The sequence below is a fragment of the Puma concolor genome, chromosome C2 (genome assembly GCF_028749965.1).
Source record: "Puma concolor isolate L17-30 chromosome C2, mPumCon1.1.hap2, whole genome shotgun sequence".
Classification (NCBI taxonomy): Eukaryota; Metazoa; Chordata; class Mammalia; order Carnivora; family Felidae; genus Puma; species Puma concolor.
In genome coordinates this window covers 157,311,161-157,334,563 of record NC_141675.1, presented here as the reverse complement: position 1 = coordinate 157,334,563, position 23,403 = coordinate 157,311,161, and the positions used below count along the sequence as shown (strand labels likewise).

Below are 23,403 nucleotides of genomic sequence, written 5' to 3'. Positions count from 1 at the left end.
ACCTCTTCTCCAGAAGGGAGGCAGCGGACTCTAAGGCGTCTTTCTCTAAGAGCGGTTCACGCTGGCACTGGGACGCGCTCTGCCGACCAGGCGCCGCCCGCGTTCACGGCTGTGGCACAAGGGGAGCTCCAGGGACAGCGGGCTGGATGGGGAGCCCAGGGACAATGCTGCTGGGGTCTAGCTCCTCCTCTACCCCTCGCGGGCCCAGATGACAAGGCCCCCAAGCCCAGCCCAGCTCTGCCCGTGAAGTGAGAGGCGATAAGTCCCGGATGGGCCGGGCCCAGGCCCTCTCGCATCTGCTACCTGAGTAAGGGAAACACGAACGTCCCCAAGGCTGGGCTGCCAGTTGTCAGTAAGGCTGCAGGAAACATCCGTGCTTCCAGGAAACAACGAATCTACGTTCTTAGTGTGAGCTGCTAACAGAAACGTGGTCTTTCTGATTTAAACTGAGCTGCGTGTAAATAACAAGGCTGTACGTGTACGTGTGTGTGTGTGTGCGCGTGTGTGTGTGTCTCCACAACTTAAAGGGGGTGGGCAGTCCACCGAGTTCAGCCTCCCCTACCACAAAGGCACGGAGGGCGTAGGTGGACTGCAAGGTCACAGCGCGTAACAGCATTTCCACCTGCTGCTTCTGCCCCTGAGGCGGCCTCCTGTGCTCTCGAAGCTGGTGTTCCCCAGGAGGCGGGGGGGGGGGGGGGGCAAGTGGGGGGTGGTGCCTCACTGGGCGCCTTGGAGCGCGGGAGGGGCAGCCCCGGCTCAGCTCTCCCCTCCGGTGGGTGGGTGGATGTGAAGCAGGCACCCTGGCCACCCCACCAGCCACCCGAGGGCGAGCCTGAAGCGGTGCTCTGGCCCATCAGGTGCTCAGCAGGAAGGCCTCCGCAGGGTCTGAAAGACCTGCCTGCTGGGTCCGCTGTGAACCTCCACGGGGGCGGGAAGAGGGCGTCTACACTGCCTCAAGTCTCCGGACCCAGAGACAACTACACCACCCGATGCTGAACTGGACAACGGGGTTGCTCCGCGAAAGGGGTTATGGAGGACCTTTCTGCCGCTCCTTCGGACTTTCTGGACTTTGCAACTTTCTTACGGTAAAGGAAACGGGGAATAAAACAAGAAACAAGGCTGACACTGAGCTGAACTGGGGACTGGCATGGTCTTCAGGCAGAGGAACACCCACGCCTGGCCCCCCCGTGCCCGCACGGCCCCGCTCGCCCCCAAGCCCGCCCCCAGGAATGGCACACGCACCTGGGAGTTCTGGATCCTGATGGTGCCGGGCGACAGGGCTTGTGTCACCACCTGGCCTTGAGGAGTGACAACCGTGACAGGCTGATACACCGTGCCACCTCAGGAAGGAAGAGATCAAAACGCTCTTGAGTCTCGGTGATAGAAAACCACATTCTCAATACACTCAACGTACATCGTGAAAGGAAAACAAATCTCTGGTCTGACGAGGTTTTTAAGCCATGTCGAATGATCAGTACCCCGCTGGCGGACTTGTCACTGTAAACCATTAAAACGACCCTCCCGGATGAGCCGCGCCCCGGGAGGGGGGCGGGGCGCCGGGCAAGGGGCAGCGAGGCGTCCCGTTGCCAGGGCGCCGCCAGCTGGGGTGGATGCTGCAATTCCCTTTCCTTTGCTCCATTTCCCCCACAAGCGGCACGTGTTTAAGGACTTGGCCGAGGGGGCTAAGTAGTTTTCATCGCAGTATTTTGTTGCTCGAACGCGCTTCCATCCTCCTTTGGAAGCTTCCCTTCGCACTATCGTGTGAGGGTTTCTCCCCGCCCCACGCGCCCCGATTCCGTCCCCACGATGGCTTTGTATCTGCGATGCTGGAGACGCACCAGGGACCTGCAGACTCTGTCCCCTTCCCGCGATGATTTCTGCCGTGCAAGTAACACCAAGGCTAAGAGGGAGTTTTGTTTGCTTATCAAACATTAAGGGCACGACTTAAGGTTTCCCAGATGCTGCCAAGAGTACAATTAAAAACTACGTTATCTGCAAATTACAACTCAGTTTTTGCTATATATTTTCAACTCCCATATAAAACCCTTCTTCCCCAAAGTTTTTGGTAGGGACGCACAACTTGCATAAAATATCTGTTACCGAGAATGAAAACAAGAGACGGGCCTTCAATTCTAAGAGGTGTAGTCTTGCCACCCCTGTCTCAGGAACTGGCGTTAATCAGCAATTGCACTGACGGGCTTCTCCGTTCTCATATAAAGGACTCTTGCACAAAAGCTCAAGGAAAGAGTGTCCTTTTCTCCGTCGGCATACCTGCCACTGTTGCCATGGTGACGTTCCCCTGCTGCAGCGCGGATGCGGGCACCACGATTCCTTGGGGGCTGAGGGTGCCTGAGATGGCACTCTGAATCTGCTGTGAGTCAAAAACACACGGTGAGCAGTGAGCGGAAACACAAAAGCCACGCTTAAAACTTTAAACCAAGTGGCATGGTGCCACCACCAGCGAAGGCCAGGTGCTCGAGACAGAGACGCAGAGGACAAGCCTTCCGGAAGGCGTGCCTTCCTTATCTGCAAACCAAGAGACCCCAGACCGACCCGCTATTAAATACGACCGTCAGCACCGAGATTCCAGCTTCGACCTGGCTCCCAAACGGTCATCTTTCGCCTCATCATATCAGACTCGCCTCCAAGCCCTGGAGGCGTGACGAGGAAGGCCGGGAGGACCTAAGGTCGCCGCACAGCCTTCCCACTCCGTTGGCTCACTCTAGAGCTTTCCAAGAACCAGAGTCCCCGTACGGAGGATGCCACAGGCTCAGGAGGCTCCACGTGGTGCCAGAGAGTCACCTGCGGCCGCGGCCAGCTCTGTCCCCTCACCAGAGCACGGAGCACGTTGGTGTCCCCCCTCCCCCCGCCCCCGCCCCCACCCCGGGCGTTCAGGTCCGTAGAGTGCTAGGTCTGGGCCTGGCCCCAGCCGGTTGCACAGAAAGGGCGTAAGACCACATCAAGATCCCAGCCATCCCAAGTCAGGTACAAATGGGCTGTGATGGCTGGGGCAGGTGGCCGGGAAGGGGGCTCTGTGCCGGGCGTCAAGGCACAGGGTCTGGCACACCACCAGCACGCAGGTATTTGAGCAATTAGATGGCATCAGTGCGAAAACCCGAAGACGATTACTCTGCAGGCTGCCGCACCGATCTGAGTGCGTGTCCGAGCTTTGGTAGGGACACACGGCATCTGCCACATGAACTTGGTTAGAATAAAAATTAATTCATCCAAATCAAATATCCAAGCTCCCACATGAAGGACCTAGAAGAAGAGGGACAAAATGAAACCAAAGCAAGCAGAAAGTAGGGAATAATAAAGATCGAAGCAGAAATCGATGAAACTGAAAACAGAAAAACAACAGAGAACAGCCAATGAAAAAAAGAGCTGGTTCCCTGAAAAGATCAATATACTGACAAACCTGCTAAGACAGGAAAAAAGGGAGGTGACAAGTTACCAGCACCAGGAAGGGGATGGGGGAGGGGGGTGGGGGTGGGGGCGCCACAGGGCCTGCAGACGCCGACGGCGGGAGGGGCTCTGGCAACAACTGGGCACAAACACATCTGACGTCTAGACGGAAGCCAACACGAAACACACCATCCCAACAGCCCGGTAACTGTTGCGGACGCGGAATTTGTAGCTCGAAAACTCAGAAAAGAAACCTCCAGGTCCAAGTACCGTCACTGGAGAATTCTATCAAACACGTAACGAAGAATTCACACCAATTCTACATAATCACTTCCAGAGAACAGAAAAGGAGGGAATACTCTTCATCTCATTTTGTAAAGTCGTATTATTCTGATACAAAACCTTGGCAAAGACTGTAACAAAAAAGAAACCACAATCAGTATGGACACACAAACGTCTCACAACATACAGCAAACAGAATTCGGGAACCTATATAAAAAGAATTAATGTGCTGCGACCAAGTGGTATTTATTCCAGGAATGTGAGGCTTGTTCAATATTCGAAAAATCAAGTAATGTGATCTACCTCCATGTTAACAGAAGAAAGGAGAAAAATCACATAATCACATCAATTCATGCAGGGAAAGCATTTGAAAAAATTCAACATAATAAAAAAAAAAAACTCTCCGGACAAAAAAAAAAACAGGAATAGAGGGGAACTTCCTCAACTTTATGAAAAGCATCGAGAAAAAAATCTTCCAGTAAAATTATAATTAACAGTGAAAGGCGGGGGCACCTGAGTGGCTCAGTCGGTTGAGTGTCTGACTTCAGCTCAGGTCATGATCTCATGGTTCGTGGGTTCAAGGCCCACATCAGGCTCTGTGCTGACAGCTCAGAGCCAGAGCCTGGAGCCTGCTTCAGAGTCTGTGTCTCCCTCTCTCTCTGCCCCTCCCTCACCCGCACTCTGTCTCTCAAAAATGAATAAATGTTAAAAAAAAAAACAAAAAAACAAAAAACAACAAAACAACATTGGAAGGCAGAATGCTTTCCCCCTAAGACTGGGAACAGGGCAGGACGTCCACTCCCACCAACTGTATTCAAGATAGCACTGGATGTTCTAGACAATGCAGCAAGGTAAGACAAGGAAATAAAAAGCATATAGATCAAGAAGGAAGGAACAGACTATTCCTATCTGCAGATGATACAACTTAACAAGAAGGAAATCCTAAGGAATCTATGAGAAGGACCTCCTAGAACTAACAAGTGAGTTCCGCAAGGTCGCAGGATACGAGACAGACACACAAAAATCAACTATATTTCTAAATACTAGCCGGGACACTGAAGTTCAAAGATAGAATACCATTTATGATTGCTCAAAAAAATACTCAGGTGTAATTCTAAAAACACACGTGTAGGACTTATAAGACAAACTTACAAAACGCTGATGAAAAAAATCACAGAAGAGTAAATAAATGGAGAGAAGTATCATGTCTGCGGACCAGAAGAGCCAACACAGGAAAGATGCCGATTTGCCCCGAAACGATACACGGGCGTAATGCCATTCCTGTCAAAATCTCAGTAACGTTGTTTTGTAGATACAGACAAGATCACTTCAAAATTTACACGGAGAGGAACTAGAATAACTAAAACCATTTTGAGAAAAAAGAATAAAGGGGGACAATACAGTCCACCCCGATCTGAGACTTACCAAATAGCTCCAGTAACCACGGCTACACGGTGGGAATACATCCAGCAGTGTGACAACAGAGGGGACAGAAACAGACAGACACAAACAGACTGGCATTGTGACAGTGTCACAAAAGCAACTCAACGGAGGAACTTCCGGAAGCAGCCTCCACCTAAACCCTCACACTTCGTACAAGAGTTAACTCAAAATGGGTCGTGGACCTGAGTGTGAAACACACAGCTTGCAGAAAAAGGACTGGAGAAAATCTTGGGGCTCCAGGGCTCGGCAGAGTTCTCAGACTCACCACCAGAAGCACAGCTCATCAAAGGAAGAGCTGGTACGTGGGACTCGATCAGAATTTAAAATGTTTGTTCTGCAAAAGACCCTGTGAAGAGGATGAAAAGATCAGCCACGGACTTGGGAGAAAATATTTACAAACCACATAGCCAATAAGAGACTCGTATCTAGAATACTCTCAAAACAACAGTTAAAAAAACCCTAGAAAACGGGCAAAAGACACGAGCAGACGTTCTACCAGAGAGGATCTCCAGATGGCAACTAAGCCCACGGAAAGATGTCGGCGCCGTCAGCCATCAGGGAAGTGCAGATTACGACCGCGCGGACCACCGCCTGCCACCAGAACGGCTCGAGGGCACCAGTGCTTCCCGTGGGTGGACCTTGAGGCCACTGCGCTCCGCAAAATACGCCAAACACAGAAGGACAAATACTGTAGGATTTCCCTTACGTCAGGTGCCCAGACGAATCAAATCCATAGACACAGAAAGTAGAATGGTGGGAGCCAGGGACTGCGGAGGGGAGAAGGGGGAGTTAGTAGTTAACAGGGACAGGCTTCCAGTTTGAGAACGTGGGAAGTTCTGGAGACGGAGGGCGGGGACGGTGGCACGACAGTGTGGACGTGCTTCAGCCACGGACCTGTGCACTTAAAAACGGTTACGATGAGGGGCACCTGGGGGGCTCGGCCGGTTGAGGGCCGACTTCGGCTCAGGTCGTGAGCTTACGGTTCACGAGTTCGAGCCCCGCGTCGGGCTCTGTGCTGACAGCTCGGAGCCTGGAGCCCGCTTGGGATTCTGGGTCTCCCTCTCTCTCTCTGCCCCTCCCCCACTCATACGCTGTCTCTGTCTCAAAAATAAATTAAAACGTTAAAACAAATTTTTAAATGGTTAAGATGGCACATTTACGACATGTGTACCTTACCACAATTTTAAGAAATAATGAACAAAAAACATATTTTAAAAAAGAAGGAAAGAAGTGAACGGTACTCTATCCCCCAGAAGGATGGGATCCGGGGCACGGTACACAGACCGAGGCCTCACTTCAGTGGCTGCGTGATGCCCGGAGGGACTGTCTTTCGGGCTTGAGGGAATTCACTGCCAGCCCAGGTCAGGCTCAGAGATGTAGAAACCTCTCTGGGCAGGACGGCCGTAGACAGCCCAGACGTTCTGAAAGGGCTGTCGGTCTCCGGACTGACAGTGACGAGCAGCCGTCCGTCCCCTTGCGGACAGGACGGTAACCGAGGAGCAGAGCGGGGCCCAAACGTACGTAAATACCTGGGACTGGACGGGGGAGTACGGGCTTCCAGGCTCCCCGCTCAGGAGGGTCTCACTGTTCATTTTCGTCTTTAGACAAGCAATATAGCGGCTGCAGAAGTCTTTGCAGAGCTCGTTAACCTTTTCCAGCTCAAGAAGATGAATGCGCAAAACCTGGATTGCTTTCACCATCTAGAAGCAGAGACAACGAAGGCTCTCAGACAAGCAGGCAGGAGCACAGCGGCCGTTGGTGTCACCAGCACAGGACCGCTCCGTGACTGGCCCGAGCCACGTCGCCACGACCGTCTGCACCGCCGGGGACACAAGGGGAGCGACGTCAGAAATCAGGCCAAACAGTAAGTCACCCCGGCGCCGCTGACCTTCCGTACTTCAGCTGCATCCGGTGTGTGGGGACCCAGATGGTCCCAGGGCCGCCCTCGGGGAGTCGCTGCAGCGGGAGACAGCAGGGCCTCGGCCCGGCCCCACGGCCGACCCGCATCACAGCCAGTGAGGTGCTTCCCTCCCGCTTCTTCGTCTGCAAACAGGGAGGAGTCCATGCCCACCGCATAGGCAGCTCTTCATTTGGACAAAACCCCAGTTAACCGACTCTGCCCTTTACGGATTGTGCTTTCGGTGTCGAGCCCGAGAACTCCCCGCCCGGTGCCAGATGCGGGCTTTTACGATTTTCCCAAAAGTTTTACAGTGACTGTGTCAAGTCACTAAGTTCTGGCGTCACCTGCCCCACAGCGGTAGACAGCGGCCTCAGATGGAAACCACCACTTGCCGGGAATCCACAACCCGGAGCCCAGCCCCTCCCCCTGTGACCTGGGTGGCAGTAATTCACATGTATTTGTGGACCGAGAGTGACCACGAACCAAACTCTGCCAGGCCCTGTGCTCGAACACCGGTCAGGAGAGCCCGGGGCCACTCTGGCTGTACCCGCGGCCCACGCACTGATGGCTGTATGACAGAGATTCAGAGGCGGAGAGAGCTTCTGAGTCTCACCCCAAGAGGGCGGGCGCTGCTAGTCCCATTTCAAAGATGAGGAGACTTACTCGAGGTCGGACAACTCATCACAAAATCCATTAGGCAGTGAGGGCTGAATGTATAATGAGAAACTTAAAGAGCAACAAAGCTGCGGGCAATTTATTCAGGGAAAACTTTTCTAAGGATGCTTTTCTGCTGCTAAGGGCCCTGACTAGGGCTCGGGGCTGGGCGTTAGCGTGCTCTAAGGAAACCCGGTGAAGGGACAGGCCCCCGGCCACAGGCTAACGGCTCTCCACCAGCACGGACGGGCCCCGCTCCCTCCGGGTCCGGCACTGACGTTCACTCCAACAAAGTGTCCGCTCCCTTGAGAAAGCACACACAGCCCTGAACCTCGGGGCCGGAGCTGGAAGGAGGGCGCCAAGGTGAGACCAACTGGCTCCGAGCAGAAAGGCCGAGGGAAGCAGCGGGGAGCCTGGGAGCCCTCTGGTAAGCCTGCCTCGCTCCGTTCACGGGCCTCCCCGAGCGCACGTACAGCCCTGCCTCCCGCCACAAATACCAGCCTCAAGACTGAGCATGAGGTCCGTCTGTCTCGGAGAAGAAGGTTGTGTGTCCGTGACCAGGGAGAGGCCAAGAACTGAAGCGGGGCCCAGACATGCTGCCCGAGCAGCCCAGCGCGTGAGCACGCCGACTCCGGGGGACGTTACAAATGTTGAGGAGAGAAGTGGGTCCCCGGCCCCTTGCGATGCAGGCTCAGGTCCTCTCCTCGGGTTCTTACACGAGGTCACTGGAGAAGCTGGACGACGTGGGGACACTGAGGTCACAGGTACAGGAAGCTATTGCACGAACTGTATGATGCTCCCCTTTAGCAGAACTACATCCTAAAGTTCTAATTGGAAGCTTAAAATTTATTGGTCAGATTTGAAACTGGGAAGCAATAAGACGTAAGAATAAAACGTTTCTTTTACTTACTAAATTGTCGGTTTCCGGGTCTTCGCAAAAGAAGGGTTTTCCTTCTTTCTCTTGCTTTCTTACAAAATTTTCAATATCTACATCAAAACTGGCAGAGGTCGTGCCTTCTGAGCCCTGGGTAGACTGTTCGCATTTTTCGAACAACAAAGCTAGTAGTGGAAACAGTGGATGCCTGGGGGGAGAAAAATTTTAAATGTACGTTCCACATTTTCGGGAGAATATTTTAGTATGTACGTATGCACTGGCTTATATAACAGCGCGGCTGAGAGACAGTTCCTGTACGAAACAACATCCACTCTAAAGCGGACAATTCAGTGGTGCTTACTATACTCACCACCAAGGCAATTTTATAACATTCTCATCGTCCCCCAAAGAAACCCTATCGTCATTAGCAGCCACTCTCCGTTTTCCCCCAAACCCCAGTCCCAAGCCGCTGCTAATCTACTGTCTGTCTCTACGGATTCGCCAGTTCTGGACACTTCGTATAAAAAGAATCACGGATGGGAATGCAAACTGGTGCAGCCACTCTGGAAAACAGTGTGGAGGTTCCTCAAAAAACTAAAAACAGAACTACCCTACGACCCAGCAGTTGCACTACTAGGCATTTATCCAAGGGATACAGGTGTGCTGTTTCGAAGGGGCACATGCATCCCCATGTTTACAGCAGCACTATCAACAACAGCCAAAGTATGGAAAGAGCCCAAATGTCCATCGATCGATGGATGAATGGATAAAGAAGATGTGGTATATATATATACACAATGGAGTATCACTCGGCAATCAAAAAAAGAATGAAATCTTGTCATTTGCAACTATGTGGATGGAACTGGAGGATATTATGCTAAGTGAAATTAGTCAGACAAAAATCACATGAGTTCACGCCTATGAGGACTTTTAAGAGACAAAACAGATGAACATAAGGGAAGGGAAGCAAAAATAATACAAAAACAGGGAGGGGGACAAAACAGAAGAGACTCATAAACATGGAGAACAAACTGAGGGTTGATGGAGGGGTTGTGGGAGGGGGGTGGGCTAAATGGGGGAGGGGGACTAAGGAATCTACTCCTGAAATCATTGCTGCACTATATGCTAGCTAATTTGGATGTAAACTTTAAAAAATAAAAAATTAAATAGACAGATAGATAGATAGATAAAAGGAATCACAGGATACGTGCCCTTTGGCCTCTAGCCTCCTTCACTTAGCGACACCGCTTTCAAGGGCCATCAGTGCTGTACCGCGTGTCGGTACGCCATTCCTTTTTATGGCTGCACGACACTCCACTGTGTGGAGAGACCAGTTCTCCAGTTGCAAGTTTTACACTGAGATCTATGCCCCATCTTGAGGCAACTTCTGTATAAAACGTGAGATGAGGTCAAGGGTCTTCTTCCAGCAGGTGAACGTCTAACTGTTCCAACACCGTTTGTGGGAGGGGCTACCTCCACTCCACCGAACTGTGCTGGCACCTTTGCGAAGGTCACATAAATCATGTTTTCGTACACCTACTTCTGGACTATCAGTGACGCTGATCCCAGCCCTTCACCAGCGTCACGACATTGTCATTACCGTAACACCCGAGTCAGCCTTGAAGCCCGACTGTAGTCTTCCTCTTCAACACTGTCTTAGCTGGTCTAGTTCCTTCATCTGCCATGTAAAATTTAGAACTGGCTTATCTATATGTACAAAAATATCCCGCTGAGACCTTAATCGCAATTGTGCTAACCCTGCAGCTGGATTTCAGGGGAAATGACATCTGTGCTGTGCCGACTCTTGCAATCCATGAGTATGGTATGCCCCACCACCTAGGTTCTCTCTGATTGCTTGCGTCAGCATTTACAGTTTCCAGCATCAAGGGTCTGTGTTTTGTTAGGTTTACACCTGATTTGGTGCCCTTGTAAACGGTATTGTCTTTCTAATTTCCGTTTCCAATTGTATATTACTGGTATAGAAATAGGATTTGTTTCTGTGTGTTGCCCTTGTAACCTGTGACCTTATTAAACTCAGTCCTGGACATTTTTTGGTGGAGTCTTTGGGATTTTTGATGTAGACGATCGTGTTGTTGGTGCACAAAGCCAGTTTTCTCTCTTCCTTTCTCAGCTGGTATGCCTTTTCTTTCTTTTTCTTGCCTTACTGCACTGGCTAGGACTTCCATTACAGTACTGAACAGGGGGAGGCCGAGTGGACATCTCTGCCTTATTCCCAATCTTACAGAAAACAGTCATTGGCCACTAAACATAATGAGAACTATAGATTTTTGGAGGTTGCCCTTCATCAGGTTAGGAAAGTTTCCCTCTATTACCACTTCGCTGACAGCTTTCAACCATAATTAGCTGTTGACTTTTCTGTGTCGACCGATACGAGCGTGTTGTGGGTCTCACTGGTTGAACTTTGACTAGTGAATCAGTCTTGAGTTCCTGGGATAAACTCTACTTGGTCACTGAATTTCATTTGTTAATGCCGGATTAACTATTTTTACGTGCAAGTTCGTGAGGCGCACTGGTGTGTACTTTTCCTTTCTGTATTGTCCGTGGCTTTAGTATCACAGTGATGCTCAATTCGTAAGCTGAGTTGGAAAGCCTCCCCTCTTCCTTTTTCTGGAAGAGACTGTGTAGACTTGCTGTTTTCTTCTTCTTTATTTTTGGTAGGATTCCCCAGTAGAACTGTCTGGGCTTGAAGATTTCTTCTTGCAGGGTTGACTAAAATACAGATTTAGATTCCAAAACTTTTTTTTTAAGGTAGTAGGAATAACATCTTAATTCGAGAAACTGCTCACCCTAGTGGTCATCACACCATACCCAATGCTCTGCCTAGCTGCCAGCTCCAGCATATTCCATTTACCAAGTTTCTCTGCTCCTCTTACCCCTACTAAAACCCACGCGCATCGCATCTCATCGCTACCTATAAATGGCCTGCTTGTCTGCGTCCATTGGCGTCTGGGAGCCCGCCGGGGGAGGGCTCACTCCTTCCACATCCGGTTCAGAGCAGTTGGGATCTTGCTCCGTTTTTAACTCTGTTACTACTTGCATCTGTGAAAGGAGGAGGAGAGTTTTTGTTACTAAACACAAAGTAAACTGCTACTAAGTATTCTCTTCTCAAGCAGAAACAAGAGGACTGGTAAAGTGGGAGACAGTTGGATGGCTGGCGAGAATCCATCAAAATTACCACCAACAAACCTCCTTTGAGTCTGACACGTTTTGCAAATGGCTAAAACAAAGGTTGAGTTTCCAAATCATCTTGAAAACTGAGGGCCGATATCTGTGAACTGCGTGTGATTTTCAAAAAATATGCCACCTCCAGAGTGCCGAGGGGATTAAGTCACCTTACTGTGTGTGTCTCTTCCTGCCCTAAACCCTCACACTGAGCAACATCACAGCTTGAGAGGTAGAAACAAACAGTCCAAACTCTTCCTATCTTGTCACGAAAACAAACGTAGTCATGGCAGGGCTGAAACTCTCCCCTATCTATTCTTAAATTTCAGGAATACGTCATCTATAAACATTTTGAAAAAAAAAAGTCACTGTATTTAGAAAGTAAAGACTGGCGGTGTTTAAAGAAATAGCATCTAGGTATTATCATTTAAATTGCTTTAAACTAAGGGGCGCCTGGGTGGCTCAACTGTTTGAGCCTCCAACTTTGGCTCAGGTCACCATCCCACGGTTTGTGAGTTCGAGCCCCGCGTCGGGCTCTGTGCTGATGGCTCAGAGCCTGGAGCCTGCTTTGGATTCTGTGTCTCCTTCTCTCTCTGCCTCTCCCCACTTGCACTGTCTCTTTCTGTCTCTCAAAAGTAAATAAATGTAAATTGCTTTAAACCAGCTATTTTGGTTTGTAACTTAGGTGAAAAGTCTTTAAATCCTTAAACATAAAGAATTCAGTTTACAGAAAAAAATTCCAACTTGCTGGGGGGCTCTGGGTGGTTCGGTCAGTTAAGCATCCGACTCCTGCTTTCGGCTCAGGTCATGATCTCAGTTGTTAGATGGAGTCCCAAGCACAAGTCTGTGCTGACAGCAAGAAGCCTGCTTAGGATTCTCTGCGTCTCTCTCCCTCTCTGCTCCTCCCCCGTCTCCCCCCCACCCCCACCCCATCTCCCCACCCCCACCCCCGCCACCCCGCACCATGCACTCACTTGCTCTCAAAATAAACATTTAAAAAAAACCCTAAATTGCTGCAGTAAACTTGTAATTATCCAGGAGCAGATTACCAGTGCCCTCAGCTGCTTCAGGACCGGAACCCACCTGCCCTGCCGCCAGCTGCCATGACTCCGGTGCCCCGGGGGAAGCAGCTGGGGGGGGGCACTCGGGCAAGGGGCTTGTCCCCAGGCAGGGAGAGAGCCATGCGACCCCCCTGACAGCCGGGGGTAGTCGCCCGCCCGGCGAGGGAGCCCCCCTCCTGCGGTGCAGGCTCTAGTCTCTCCGACAGCCCAGATGTGCAGGGAGACCTCCATCCCACTGCCTTCAGATGGCGCAGCGCGCCTGGGAAATTGTTTCTCTCTTGAAAACACGAAGCAGGAAAGCAACTAACAAGCCCAATAGAACACAACCTTTCTGGAGGGAGATCCGACAGTATCATAAACAAGTGTCAAAAGATGTATTTCAGGTCTTTGGGTTTGTTTGTTTCTTTCTTTAATGGTCTCGAAGGAAGGGAAAGCTCGCTGTCCAAGTGTGGAGGGGAGGCAGAGCCACACCGTGGGACAGTCAACGCGTAACATAACGTTCACGAGTTTTGCGTGTCGTGGGAAAGAGCTTGGCTGTTAAAAGCGAGGCTCTGTCCCTCCCCGTGCCTGGCACTGCACAGGACACGAACCCCATCAGGGCACCAGGACGCCCGCCTGCCCTGTGGGGGGAGGGGACTCCGAACAGGATCTGCCAGCAGGTGATCAGTGCCACAAAGGAGAACCAGGTGCAAGCAGGGAGGGAGCAGGGAGCAGGCTTGGTGGGGGGGGGGGTGCCGGGGGCGGGCAGGGGAGTCTTCCCAGGAAGGATTTGCGCAAAGACCTGCCAGACAGGAAGGCACTGGCCCCCCTGCTGCTTGAGGAAGAGCCAGGGCCAGGCCCAGGGCCACGGGGCAGGGATGCACGGGAAAGAGGGGCAGAGGTGAGTGCGAGGGCGATGCGGGGGTGTGAGGATGATGCAGGGTCACCCCCCCCCCCCCGGGCAGGGTTCAGCAGCGGGAGAGGAAGGGACAACCCCAGCTTGGCGTTTTAGAAACAAAATCACTTGGAAATATCGCGGGGCTTCCAGATGCAGAGAGCAGGCTGAAAGGGACCCCCCAACTCAATTCCTGTAAGAAGCTCAGACCCCGAGACGTTTTTTCAAAAGCCCACAAAAACCAAGTCTGTGCCACAGGAACCAAGCCAGGAAGGGCACGAGACCGGCCACCAAGGAGAGTCACGAGGGAGGCCGCCTCAGGTCCTGGGCGCCCACCTGGAGCCTCACTGAGGCAGGGCTGTGACCTCATCTGGGAGAGGCCACCGAGCCTGATCAGCTGGTCGGGCCCGCTAACTAGGATCTTCAAGTAGGGAGAAAAGAGAGCCTCTGGGCATCCCCGCACCGCCTCCTGAGCGCAGGAAGCAGGGGCAAAGGCAGGCTGGGAGGCCTTCGCTGCACGGAGCTCCAGGGCTCGAGGGAGACGGGGGTGGCCCCCACCCCCTCCTCCCGAACGCTTCGGGGCACACAGCACAAAACCCAGCCTTCCCGCAGCTGCAGCTGCGAAGGCAAGCCAAGGCCACGGACAGTGGGAGGGCGGTCAGGACTCCACCCACGCGGTGTCAGAGCCAGCCATCCGGGCACAGCCGTGCAACGTGAGCAGACGGCACGGCCTCCGCGCCACGCCGTCCATCGGGACGGTGCCCTCTGCCGCCCGCACCACGCCTCCCGCTGAGCTCAGCCACCTGGGGCCCGGCTTTTAGCAACGGCACCCCGCTTTTCTTTGAAGGCAACAAGCCTCGCTAATACAGACACTAACAGGGCAAACCCCCCGAGAAACCGTGACTCGGGGAGTCAAAAGCACTGGCGGCCTGCTGTCCCCAGGGGAAGCGACGCCAACAGCTCCATGGCTGGCCTCTCCGGGCAGCAACGCGTACGAAACGCAGGGCGCGCTTGAAACTGGACCTGCAGCTCGATGAAACTGAACGTAACTACACAAGGCGCCGGTCCCCTGGCGGCACTGAGAATGCAGAATAAAGCCCCAGCTCTCACTTGTTGCCCGTCTTGGTAGCTGTCTATGCTTAGTGTCTGTGTAGCCATCATGGTTCATGGGCCTCATAGGAAAGCATCAAATCATCTTGCGTCAAAAGCAAATGGCGTCTGGGGAAACAAAAGCAGAAGAGCGTCGGTCAGTAAGTGCAGAGCACTCCGGGCCCCCCCTTCCACGGCACCCGGGTACGTTTCAAGAACACGTACTTGCGCACGGAGAGGGAACGCCACCCTGGCGTTGCCGAGAGCCGACCCCCCTCAGCACCACCCCACTCACTTAGCGGTCACGTGTTTGTCCCTGCCCCGGGCCCTGACTGGCTTTCAGGTTTTAGCCACCTGGGTTCGTTCATCCACTCAGCCAACAAGCATCTAGTAACTGTCTACACACGCAGGACAGCGCTGTGGGCCCTGGGGCACCACAGCGAGTCGGTGAGGCTCAGCTTTCCTGGGGCAGCCAAGGCCGCAGGGGTGTGGGGCGGGGGGCAGTGGCCACAAATACAGGGAATGTCAGGGACCACACGTGCAGCGGGGGGCAGGATGCAGGGCCAGCTGTCCCAGCCGGGTGACGGGGCGCCCTTCTGGCCACGCGCCCCGGACACAGAGCCCAGCGACCGGGGCTCCGGAGACCGGACCTCAGACGGGAGCGGTGAAGGGCTCTCCCCTAACACAGGTGTGATACACAGGCAGAAAGACGGTTCATTTACTTGAGGACAACGTAAAGTGACTCGTTACAGCGGCGGGGGTGGGGGTGGGGGTGGGGGGCTAGGAGCACCTGCACTGTGGCATGGGAACCGATAACGTCCTGGGGCGGCCAGAGAGGCTCCGACAGCCCAGGCTGTGCCGACAAGGTCACGAGGTCAAGGGCATTATTCCGCTTGCTCTGCCCTAGCTCGGCCACTGAAGGTCACCAGGGGAAGCGACGCTCTGGGAGACTGTGCTCGCTGGAAAAAATCCAGTCGAAGACCAGCAAGCCGGGGGCGGAGTGAGAAGCACGTCCCGAGGCCCAGCCAGAAGGAGCAGGTGTCCAGCCCACGGCCCGCCCCGGGGGAGGCTCTCCCGGGGGGCCGTGCTACGCCAAGGAGCCCGAGTACCAGGGCCTCCCCCCCGCCCAGGGAGCCAGCATGAGGTGGGGGCTCCCGACGTGACCTCATGAAAAGCCAAGGGGCAAACGAGGTTCCCCTCCTTCCTTCAGCAAAGGCTCCTGTCTCAAGCCCTGTCCTGTGCACTGGCGGAGCGTGGGTCCGGGGCAGACAGGCACAAACCGGTCACCGTGCACACAGGTTCGGGTAGGGGAGCTGGGGGGGGGGCACACAAACCAGTCACCGTGCACACAGGTTGTGGGGGAGAAGGGGGAAGGCACAAACCGGTCACTGTGCACACAGGCATCAGGAGGTGATGAGGTGAGGGCGACCAGGCAGGGACACGGAATACTTGGGGGAGGACCACTACAAGTGCCCGTGGGAGACACCCAGAGGCAGGGGCACGGGAAGGAGCCGGGTGCAGTGTGTCTGGAGGACAGCTAGCGTGGCTGGGCGGCGTGACAAAGGAGAAGTGGAAGGCAGGGGAGCGGGAGGCACAGGACCAGGTCCCACACACCCTCATGGGCCACAGTCCCCCGTGTCAGGGGGGCAGGGACCCACGGGAGGGTCTGAGCAGCAGGGTGACAACACAGGGGCACAAGGACAGGTGTGCAGCCACAGACAGGCTGGGGGCCATGGGGATTCCCACCTGAGCACCTGGCCGAGCAGAGCCACATGTCCCGGACCCACCAGTTGGATCAGAGCAGGTTCTGTGGCCTGGGAGGAGAGAGCAAGAGTCGGGACATTTTAGGGTTGAGACGCTGCTCCTACAGGTTCTCAGTAAATGAGTCTGTGCCAGAAACGCAGACTTGGTGGGGCGCCTGGGGGGCTCGGTCGGTTAAGCGTCCGACTTCGGCTCAGGTCATGATCTCACAGTTCATGAGTTGGAGCCCCGCATCAGGCTGTGTGCTGACGGCTCGGAGCCTGGAGCCTGCTTCCGATTCTGTGTCTCCCTCTCTCTCTGCCCCTCCCCCCTCACGCTCTGTCTCTCTCTCTCAGAAATAAACATTAAAAAAAAAGAAAAAACAAAGAAGTGCAGACTTAGTGACCATCAAGCACGGCTGGTGCATGCAGGGGCTGAACAGCGTCCTCCAGGAGATGGCCAAATCCCAGCCCCGGGGCCCTGCGAATGGGACCTTCTCTAGGAAATAGGGTCCTTATGTATGGAATTATGTGAAGGATCTTCAGAGGAGATCATCCCGGATTTAGGGGAGCCCTAAATCCAGTGACTGTGCCCTTGAAGGGTGGGAGTGGGGAGAACAAGACCCAGGGCATACGGAGGGGACACCACGTGAAGACAGGGTGACACTGGAGGGACACGGCCACAAGCCAAGAATGCCTGGGGCCACCAGGAGCTGAAAGAGGCAGGAGGGACCCTCCCCTGGAGCCTTCAGATTGCAGGTTGATTTCAGAGCTGCAAGAAAATACGTTTCTGTGGCTTTCATCTACCCGGGTGGTGGGACTTTGTTTCGGCAGGACGCCGAGGCAGGCTGGAGAGCCCCCCAGATTGGGTGAGTCCGCCCAGGGTGGACGGGGTGGGAATGTGGGGCACCAGCCCAGAATGGGAGCCGCGGCCAGCGGGACAAGAGCAGAACCAAGGGGTGCGGCTGACATCGTGGAAGAGGTGGGTGGGGTAAGGGGCGTCGGCCCTGTCATCGCAGCTGAGCACCTGAGCACGGCCACCACCACCGGGACCTGCAGGGGTGTGTCCGTGGGCCGGGGAGGGCAGGAGAGAAGGGCGGGATGTGGCAAGCCCACGGCTAGACCAGGAACTCTTGTGGAGCTGCCGCTGAAGTTGCCCTCTGTGCCCCTGGCACCCCTGATCCTGAGACACGGGCACACCTGTCACTGAGCGCCTCCCAACCGTCTGTGCCTTGACCAAAGGCTGGCCCTCCTCCTGGACTCTCGCCTCCCCCTCCACCCCAGGCCGCTGGCCCCAACCTTGATCACCGGCAGGGCTCAGGTGAACCTCTGGCCTTCCCCCTCCTCCTCTCCAGAGTCCACCTTTCAGAAATGCAGTCCTGGTGAAAACCCCCCTGAAGGGCAAGTCCCTGGCCAGCCGTCCCCTACTCGGAGCTGTGTCCATGTCAGGGAGCACCTGCCTCGTCCTCAGGCCGCACGGTGCTCCCCCCGCGCACTTCTGCCCCGCGCTCCGGCCTCCTGGGGGCCTGGCCGGTGCCCGCACGCGCCCCGTCACCACGTCACCGTCCCCAGGCGGCCCTGCCAGTGCCTCGCCCTCGCCCTCGCCTGCCGTGCGCAGCTCTCCGGGGGCCCGCCGTCCACCCCGGGCTCGGCCCCGCGGCGCCTCGTGGTTGCTCCCACCACACGGTAAGGGCCGGCGAGGGCCCCGTCCTGCCGCGTCCCCCACGACCGGCACGGCGTCTGGCCCCGCCCCGAAGCGCTCACCGTTGACGGGGCGCGCGTTGGACACGCGAGTCACCCCAGCTCCGCGGGCCCCGACACCCACGTGTCCTCGCTGCGCTTTTGAGCCCTTTCTCCTGTCACCGTTACTTCCGTGGCCGCCGGAACGAGAGCAGCTCGCGGCTGCTCCGACGGAGGCTCAAAGAACAGCTCTGGGGGGGTCCACGTCCTCAGCGCACTTCCCGCCAGACAGACAGTCGACGCCAGAGCCACCCTCCCTAGGGAACACCTGCAGGACGGGGCAGACGTGGCGAGTAACCTCCTGGTCACACGGCTTCACCCTCCCGGCCGCGGAGACATCGGGTGAGGCCGTGCGGAAACGCGCGTCCGTGTCGGGGCCTCCTCCACGTCTGTGGTTTCACGCATCCCCACACGCACGCGGCGAGGGAGACTCGGCCGGCGGGTGTCGGGGCCAGCACGGCCCGGCCCGGGTCCCCGTCTTCTCGGAGCTGTGCAGCCACAGCGGGGAGGGAGGCAGCCCCCCCCAGCCGTCTGGACGTGTCTGACGCTATTCACTGTGGAGAAGGAGTGGTCCGCAAACCGTCCGTCTAAAGAATAGCTAACCTGAAAGCGACACCACCCTCCTCTCCGCGGACGCGTCGCCCCCCAGGCCGGCCGCGAGGCTGAGCCGGGAGCGGCCTCCGTCAAACGTCACCGAGGCACGTCCGCCAGGACGCGGTACGGCGCCCCACAGCCCTCCATCACAGTCCGAGGCCAGCCGTGTCGGGAGGCCTGCACGTACGCGTCCACGGGACGGCATCAGAACAGCCCCTGGCTTTTATGCAGGCACACCGTACTCCCAAAAGAGGGTGCGGGCCCCGCGTGGGCTCCCAGCTCCATCGGAGGGTCCTCCCTGGGCGAGCCCCGCCGCGCGTGCAGGTGAACACGGGGCCCTCGGTGCGCCGCCCACGGGGACTCGGGCACAGGAAGTGGCGCCGATCCGAGGCCCTGCGTCCCTGCGCCGCCCGCTCCTCTCGAACAGAAGGGACGAACAGAAGGGACGTTCAGCGGCGAGGACGCGGGGCGGCCCTGCTTCCACCCACGGCACTCCCCGCACAGGCCGGCGGCGCCCTGCCCTCAGCTCTGGAAGCGCCCTCCCTCACTGGGCCAGGAGGAGGCCGCCCCCCCTCGGGCACGGAGCCACGACACAGCGGATGGACGAGCCTCTTCCTGCAACACCCCACTGACTTCCTGACTTAAAAGGTACACTTCCTTGGGTTTGATAAACAGGCAGATGCTTCGTGAGACTGGGAAGACACACGAATACACGGGGAATAAGCACAGGACGGTCGGTGACAGAGAAGGGGCCCCAAACACAGACAGGGAACGGCTCGGGGGGACCCCGCCCTGCTGGAACGGAAGTGGAGCTGTCGGTGTGAGTTCCCGTGCGTTCAACACACACACACACACACACACACACACACACACACACACACACACACACGTGTGCACCTGCTTCAGCCCTGTCCCCCAAGAGGGTGGAGAAGCAGCGACACCCGGTACCACCCAGACCCTGGGTGATAAATGTCACTCCCCAGAACAAAGAATCGGGGCTCCAGAGAGCAGTGGCTGACGTGATCCCAGGGCTGGGGCAGGAAAGGCACAAGGTGACCCGGAGCCTGTGCTCAAAAATTACGGGGACACGCCAGAAGGAGTCAAAGCAGCTTGCAGAAGCTCTCACGGGTCAAACGTGTGACAACGGGCGACGGGGTATGACAGTACTCGGAGTAAAACAACCATCGGTGAGTCCAATGAGGTACTCAGGAATAAACCTAACCAAAGAGGCGAAAGGCCTGACTCTGAAAACTAGAGGAAGCTTTCACAGGAAATCGGAGGTGACTCAAAGAAGCAGGAAGACCTTCCGTGCTCACGCGCCCCAAGAACAAGCACTGTGAAAACGTCGACGCTGCCCAAAGCCGTCCGTGTTGATACGCGCACGTAAACGAAGGACAAAGTGGGGGAAGGCACAGCTCTGAATTATAGCGCGGTCCATCCAGTAGGTAGGGGCGGATGCAATGCCATCGCGCTGGCAACAGGCACAGTAACCCGAGCCTCAGGCGGGACTCCTCGGGGAGGCCCGTACGAGGCCCCGAAGAGGAAACGCACCTGATGTCAGCACACCTGCCCTAACGTACCACTGATTACGGGAAAACAGTAGCTTCGCAGTGAAGACACCCGGCAGACAACATGTAACCAGACGGTGAACATTCCGATGATCAGTAAGGAGACAAAGGAACATCACAGCCCTCCCGAGAAGGACACCTAAGACGTGGGAGGAGTCCTGCCCGATCGCGAGGCTGCGCTCACCATCCGAAACTGAGGGGCAATCTACGAAGTGACTGGCCCGTAAGCTTCCAAAGCGGGAACGTGCAAGAGGCCGATAGACTTCTCCAGTAAGTGAAGCGACAGGTGTGTGTGGTCCTCAACGGGGGCCTGGGCCCCCCAAATGCTCTTTCCTTTTTGCCGGTAGCGAGACAGTCGCTCATTCGTGAGACAGCCGGCCAAGTTTACACAAAGTCAGAGCAGGTAAGAGTATTTTACCAGTCACTTTCCTGATTTTGGTAACTGTGCTGTGGTTAATGAAGACAGCATCCTTGCTTTGGGATGCATATGGAAATACTGGGGGGCATCACATCTACAACTTACTCTCTCAAATGTACGCACACACATACGTGTGTATGTGTATATGCACACGTGTGCACGCACACACAGTGAAAGAGAGGTGGAGAGAGTGGGCATACGTTTGGTAAAATGTGAACACTGGGGAAGGCACGTGGCAAGTCGGTACAGTTTTTGCAACGTCTCTGCAAGACTGAGATTCAAAGTAAGAAGTTTTTTGTTTTTTGGTTTTTTTTTTCAACGTTTATTTATTTTTGGGACAGAGAGAGACAGAGCACGAACGGGGGAGGGGCAGAGAGAGAGGGAGACACAGAATCGGAAACAGGCTCCAGGCTCTGAGCCATCAGCCCAGAGCCCGACGCGGGGCTCGAACTCCCGGACCGCGAGATCGTGACCTGGCTGAAGTCGGACGCTTAACCGACTGCGCCACCCAGGCGCCCCTAAAGTAAGAAGTTTTTAAGTTTAACACTCGTAGGGGCGCCCGGGTGGCTCAGTGAGTTAAGCGTCCAACTTCAACTCAGGTCATGATCTCACAGTTTGTGGGTTTGGGCCCCGCGTCGGGCCCTGTGGGGACAGCTCGGAGCCTGGAGCCTGCTTCCGATTCTGTGTCTCCCTCTCTCTGCCCCTCCCCCGCTCTTGCTGTGTCTCTGTCTCGAAAATAAATAAACATTAAAAAAAATTTCGTCTTTCAGTTTAACACTTGTAGGGTTATAAAAAGGATGAGGGACTGTTCGAGGCTCAAAGAGACTGAGGAGCAACAACCAATTGAACACATGACGAAAGCCGTGAGAGGCGACGGAGGGGCTCTGGGGGGCCGCACGGGGCGGACGGGAGCCGACCCTGGAGACAGGGCTGCTGCCCACATGGCGGTGCTGCTCTTCCCAGGAAGCACCTGTCAGCAAGGGCTGCGATGCTTAGGGGTGTGGTCACGAGACCCACACCTCTGAATGGTCACCAGGCGCTCCCATGCGGCCAAACACGCTGTGGCCAGAGTCAACAACTGATGAATCCAGGTGGCGAGGGATCCCCCTGCCATTCGTTCAGCCCTTTGGTTTCAAAACAGGGGCACCGGGGCGGCTCAGTCGGTTAAGCGTCGGGAGTCTTGAGCTCAGCTCAGCTCTTGATCTCAGGGTCATCGAGTTCGAGCCCCGTGTCGGGCTCTGCGCTGGGTCTGGAGCCTAGTCAGTTAAGAAAATGAAAAAACGTCCATAACAAATACTGGGGGAAAGTCAGAATTTTATTTCAAAACCATCCAGATTTACAGTCCTTCTATCAGACCTTGTTAAGACTACAATGTCTGATATTAGTACAGCCAGTCTAAAGGGAAAATTGGGAATTTGTCCCAAAAGCTTTGAAAATACGTGCTCTACAGTAGAATACTATGCAAGGAACTTTTTTTAATTTCTTCATTTTGAGAGAGAAAGAGAGAGAGAAGGAGAGAGAGAGCAGGAACAAGCGAGGGAGGGGGCAGCGAGGGAGGGGGCAGAGAGAGAGGGGGAGAGAGAATCCCAAGCAGGCTGCATACTGTGCTCGAGGAGCCTGATGCAGGGCCCGAACCCACAAATCGTGAGATCCCGACCTGGGCCGAGATCATGATGGGACGCTTCACCGACTGAGCCCCCCAGGCGCCCCTATGCAAGGAATTGTTCACAAAGGGTCACTCTCTCCGACTGACACACTGCTGGGTGAAACCAGGGGCGGGGCAGAGTAGCAAGGTCACCCACAGGTCACCCACGGGACAGGACACCACAGGGTTGCAGGAAGGTGCCAGCAGGTGGCGCCATTTGCCCAAGAGGTTGCAAGCGGCCTCGGACGCGGGGCGGGAGCCTCGTGCCAACGTGTTGCTCATAATTTTCGGAGCCCCCTTCCAAATTCCACTCCCCAGCAAAATGCCCCACCACCCCCGGGCAGCGGGGCCGACTGGCACCTGCACGCGGGCAGGCCAACAGCCCCAGCAGACTTCAGGCCTCGGTGGTTCAGGAGGGGCCAGTCTGCTGGCTGCAAGCCGGCTCTGCGGCCGGCCGTGCCAGGCCCAGGACGGAGTCTGAGTGCCCAAGTGAAAGCTGTCATTACCCGCGAAATAACTAAAGCATCCAACCCCAGGACGGACAGTCAGCAAGGCTCCTTTTTATCAAAAGCTGGTTTTGCTAGGCATTTTGCAGAAACCAAGGCTAGCCGGAGATTTAGAAACAATCGACGAATCCCTATTTCTTCCCTCCATTACACAGAAAGGGAAGTTCCTATTAGGTTCACACTCAACACTGCCTTAACTCCTTAACGCACAGAGCTCCAAAATCCAAGTTGAAGAATGGCCAGCCCAACGTACGTATGATATCGTGGCGCTGAGCCGTTGGAATAGCTTTGCCTGGTCTATTTCTGGAAATTTCATCCCATAAAAAAAGGACACGTCACGTACTGAAGCTGTCACTTTGGTGCCCGCTCAAGAGATCTGGCCGGACTAAGACAAATGAGGAAAACACAGCCTTCTGATTCTCACGTAC

General features: G+C 55.2%; 1 protein-coding gene across 4 annotated transcripts in view; it reads right to left on the bottom strand.

The window, feature by feature from the left end:
* PKNOX1 (PBX/knotted 1 homeobox 1) overlaps positions 1 to 23,403 on the bottom strand; it is a 57,272-nt gene that overhangs the window by 16,142 nt on the left and 17,727 nt on the right. The window contains exons 1-8 of one of the 4 annotated variants that reach the window (XM_086676062.1): positions 18,269 to 18,636; positions 16,512 to 16,579; positions 14,787 to 14,894; positions 11,491 to 11,618; positions 8,595 to 8,766; positions 6,660 to 6,830; positions 2,272 to 2,371; positions 1,243 to 1,340 (exon numbers count right to left, since the gene is read on the bottom strand). In XM_086676062.1, the coding sequence (XP_086532188.1) occupies positions 1,243 to 1,340; positions 2,272 to 2,371; positions 6,660 to 6,830; positions 8,595 to 8,766; positions 11,491 to 11,618; positions 14,787 to 14,837 (720 nt within the window). In that variant the 5' untranslated portion in view covers positions 14,838 to 14,894; positions 16,512 to 16,579; positions 18,269 to 18,636. Of the gene's footprint in view, positions 1 to 1,242; positions 1,341 to 2,271; positions 2,372 to 6,659; positions 6,831 to 8,594; positions 8,767 to 11,490; positions 11,619 to 14,786; positions 14,895 to 16,511; positions 16,580 to 18,268; positions 18,637 to 23,403 lie in introns of those variants that run through there. The other 3 variants (XM_086676061.1, XM_086676064.1, XM_086676063.1) reach the window with 3 other exon arrangements.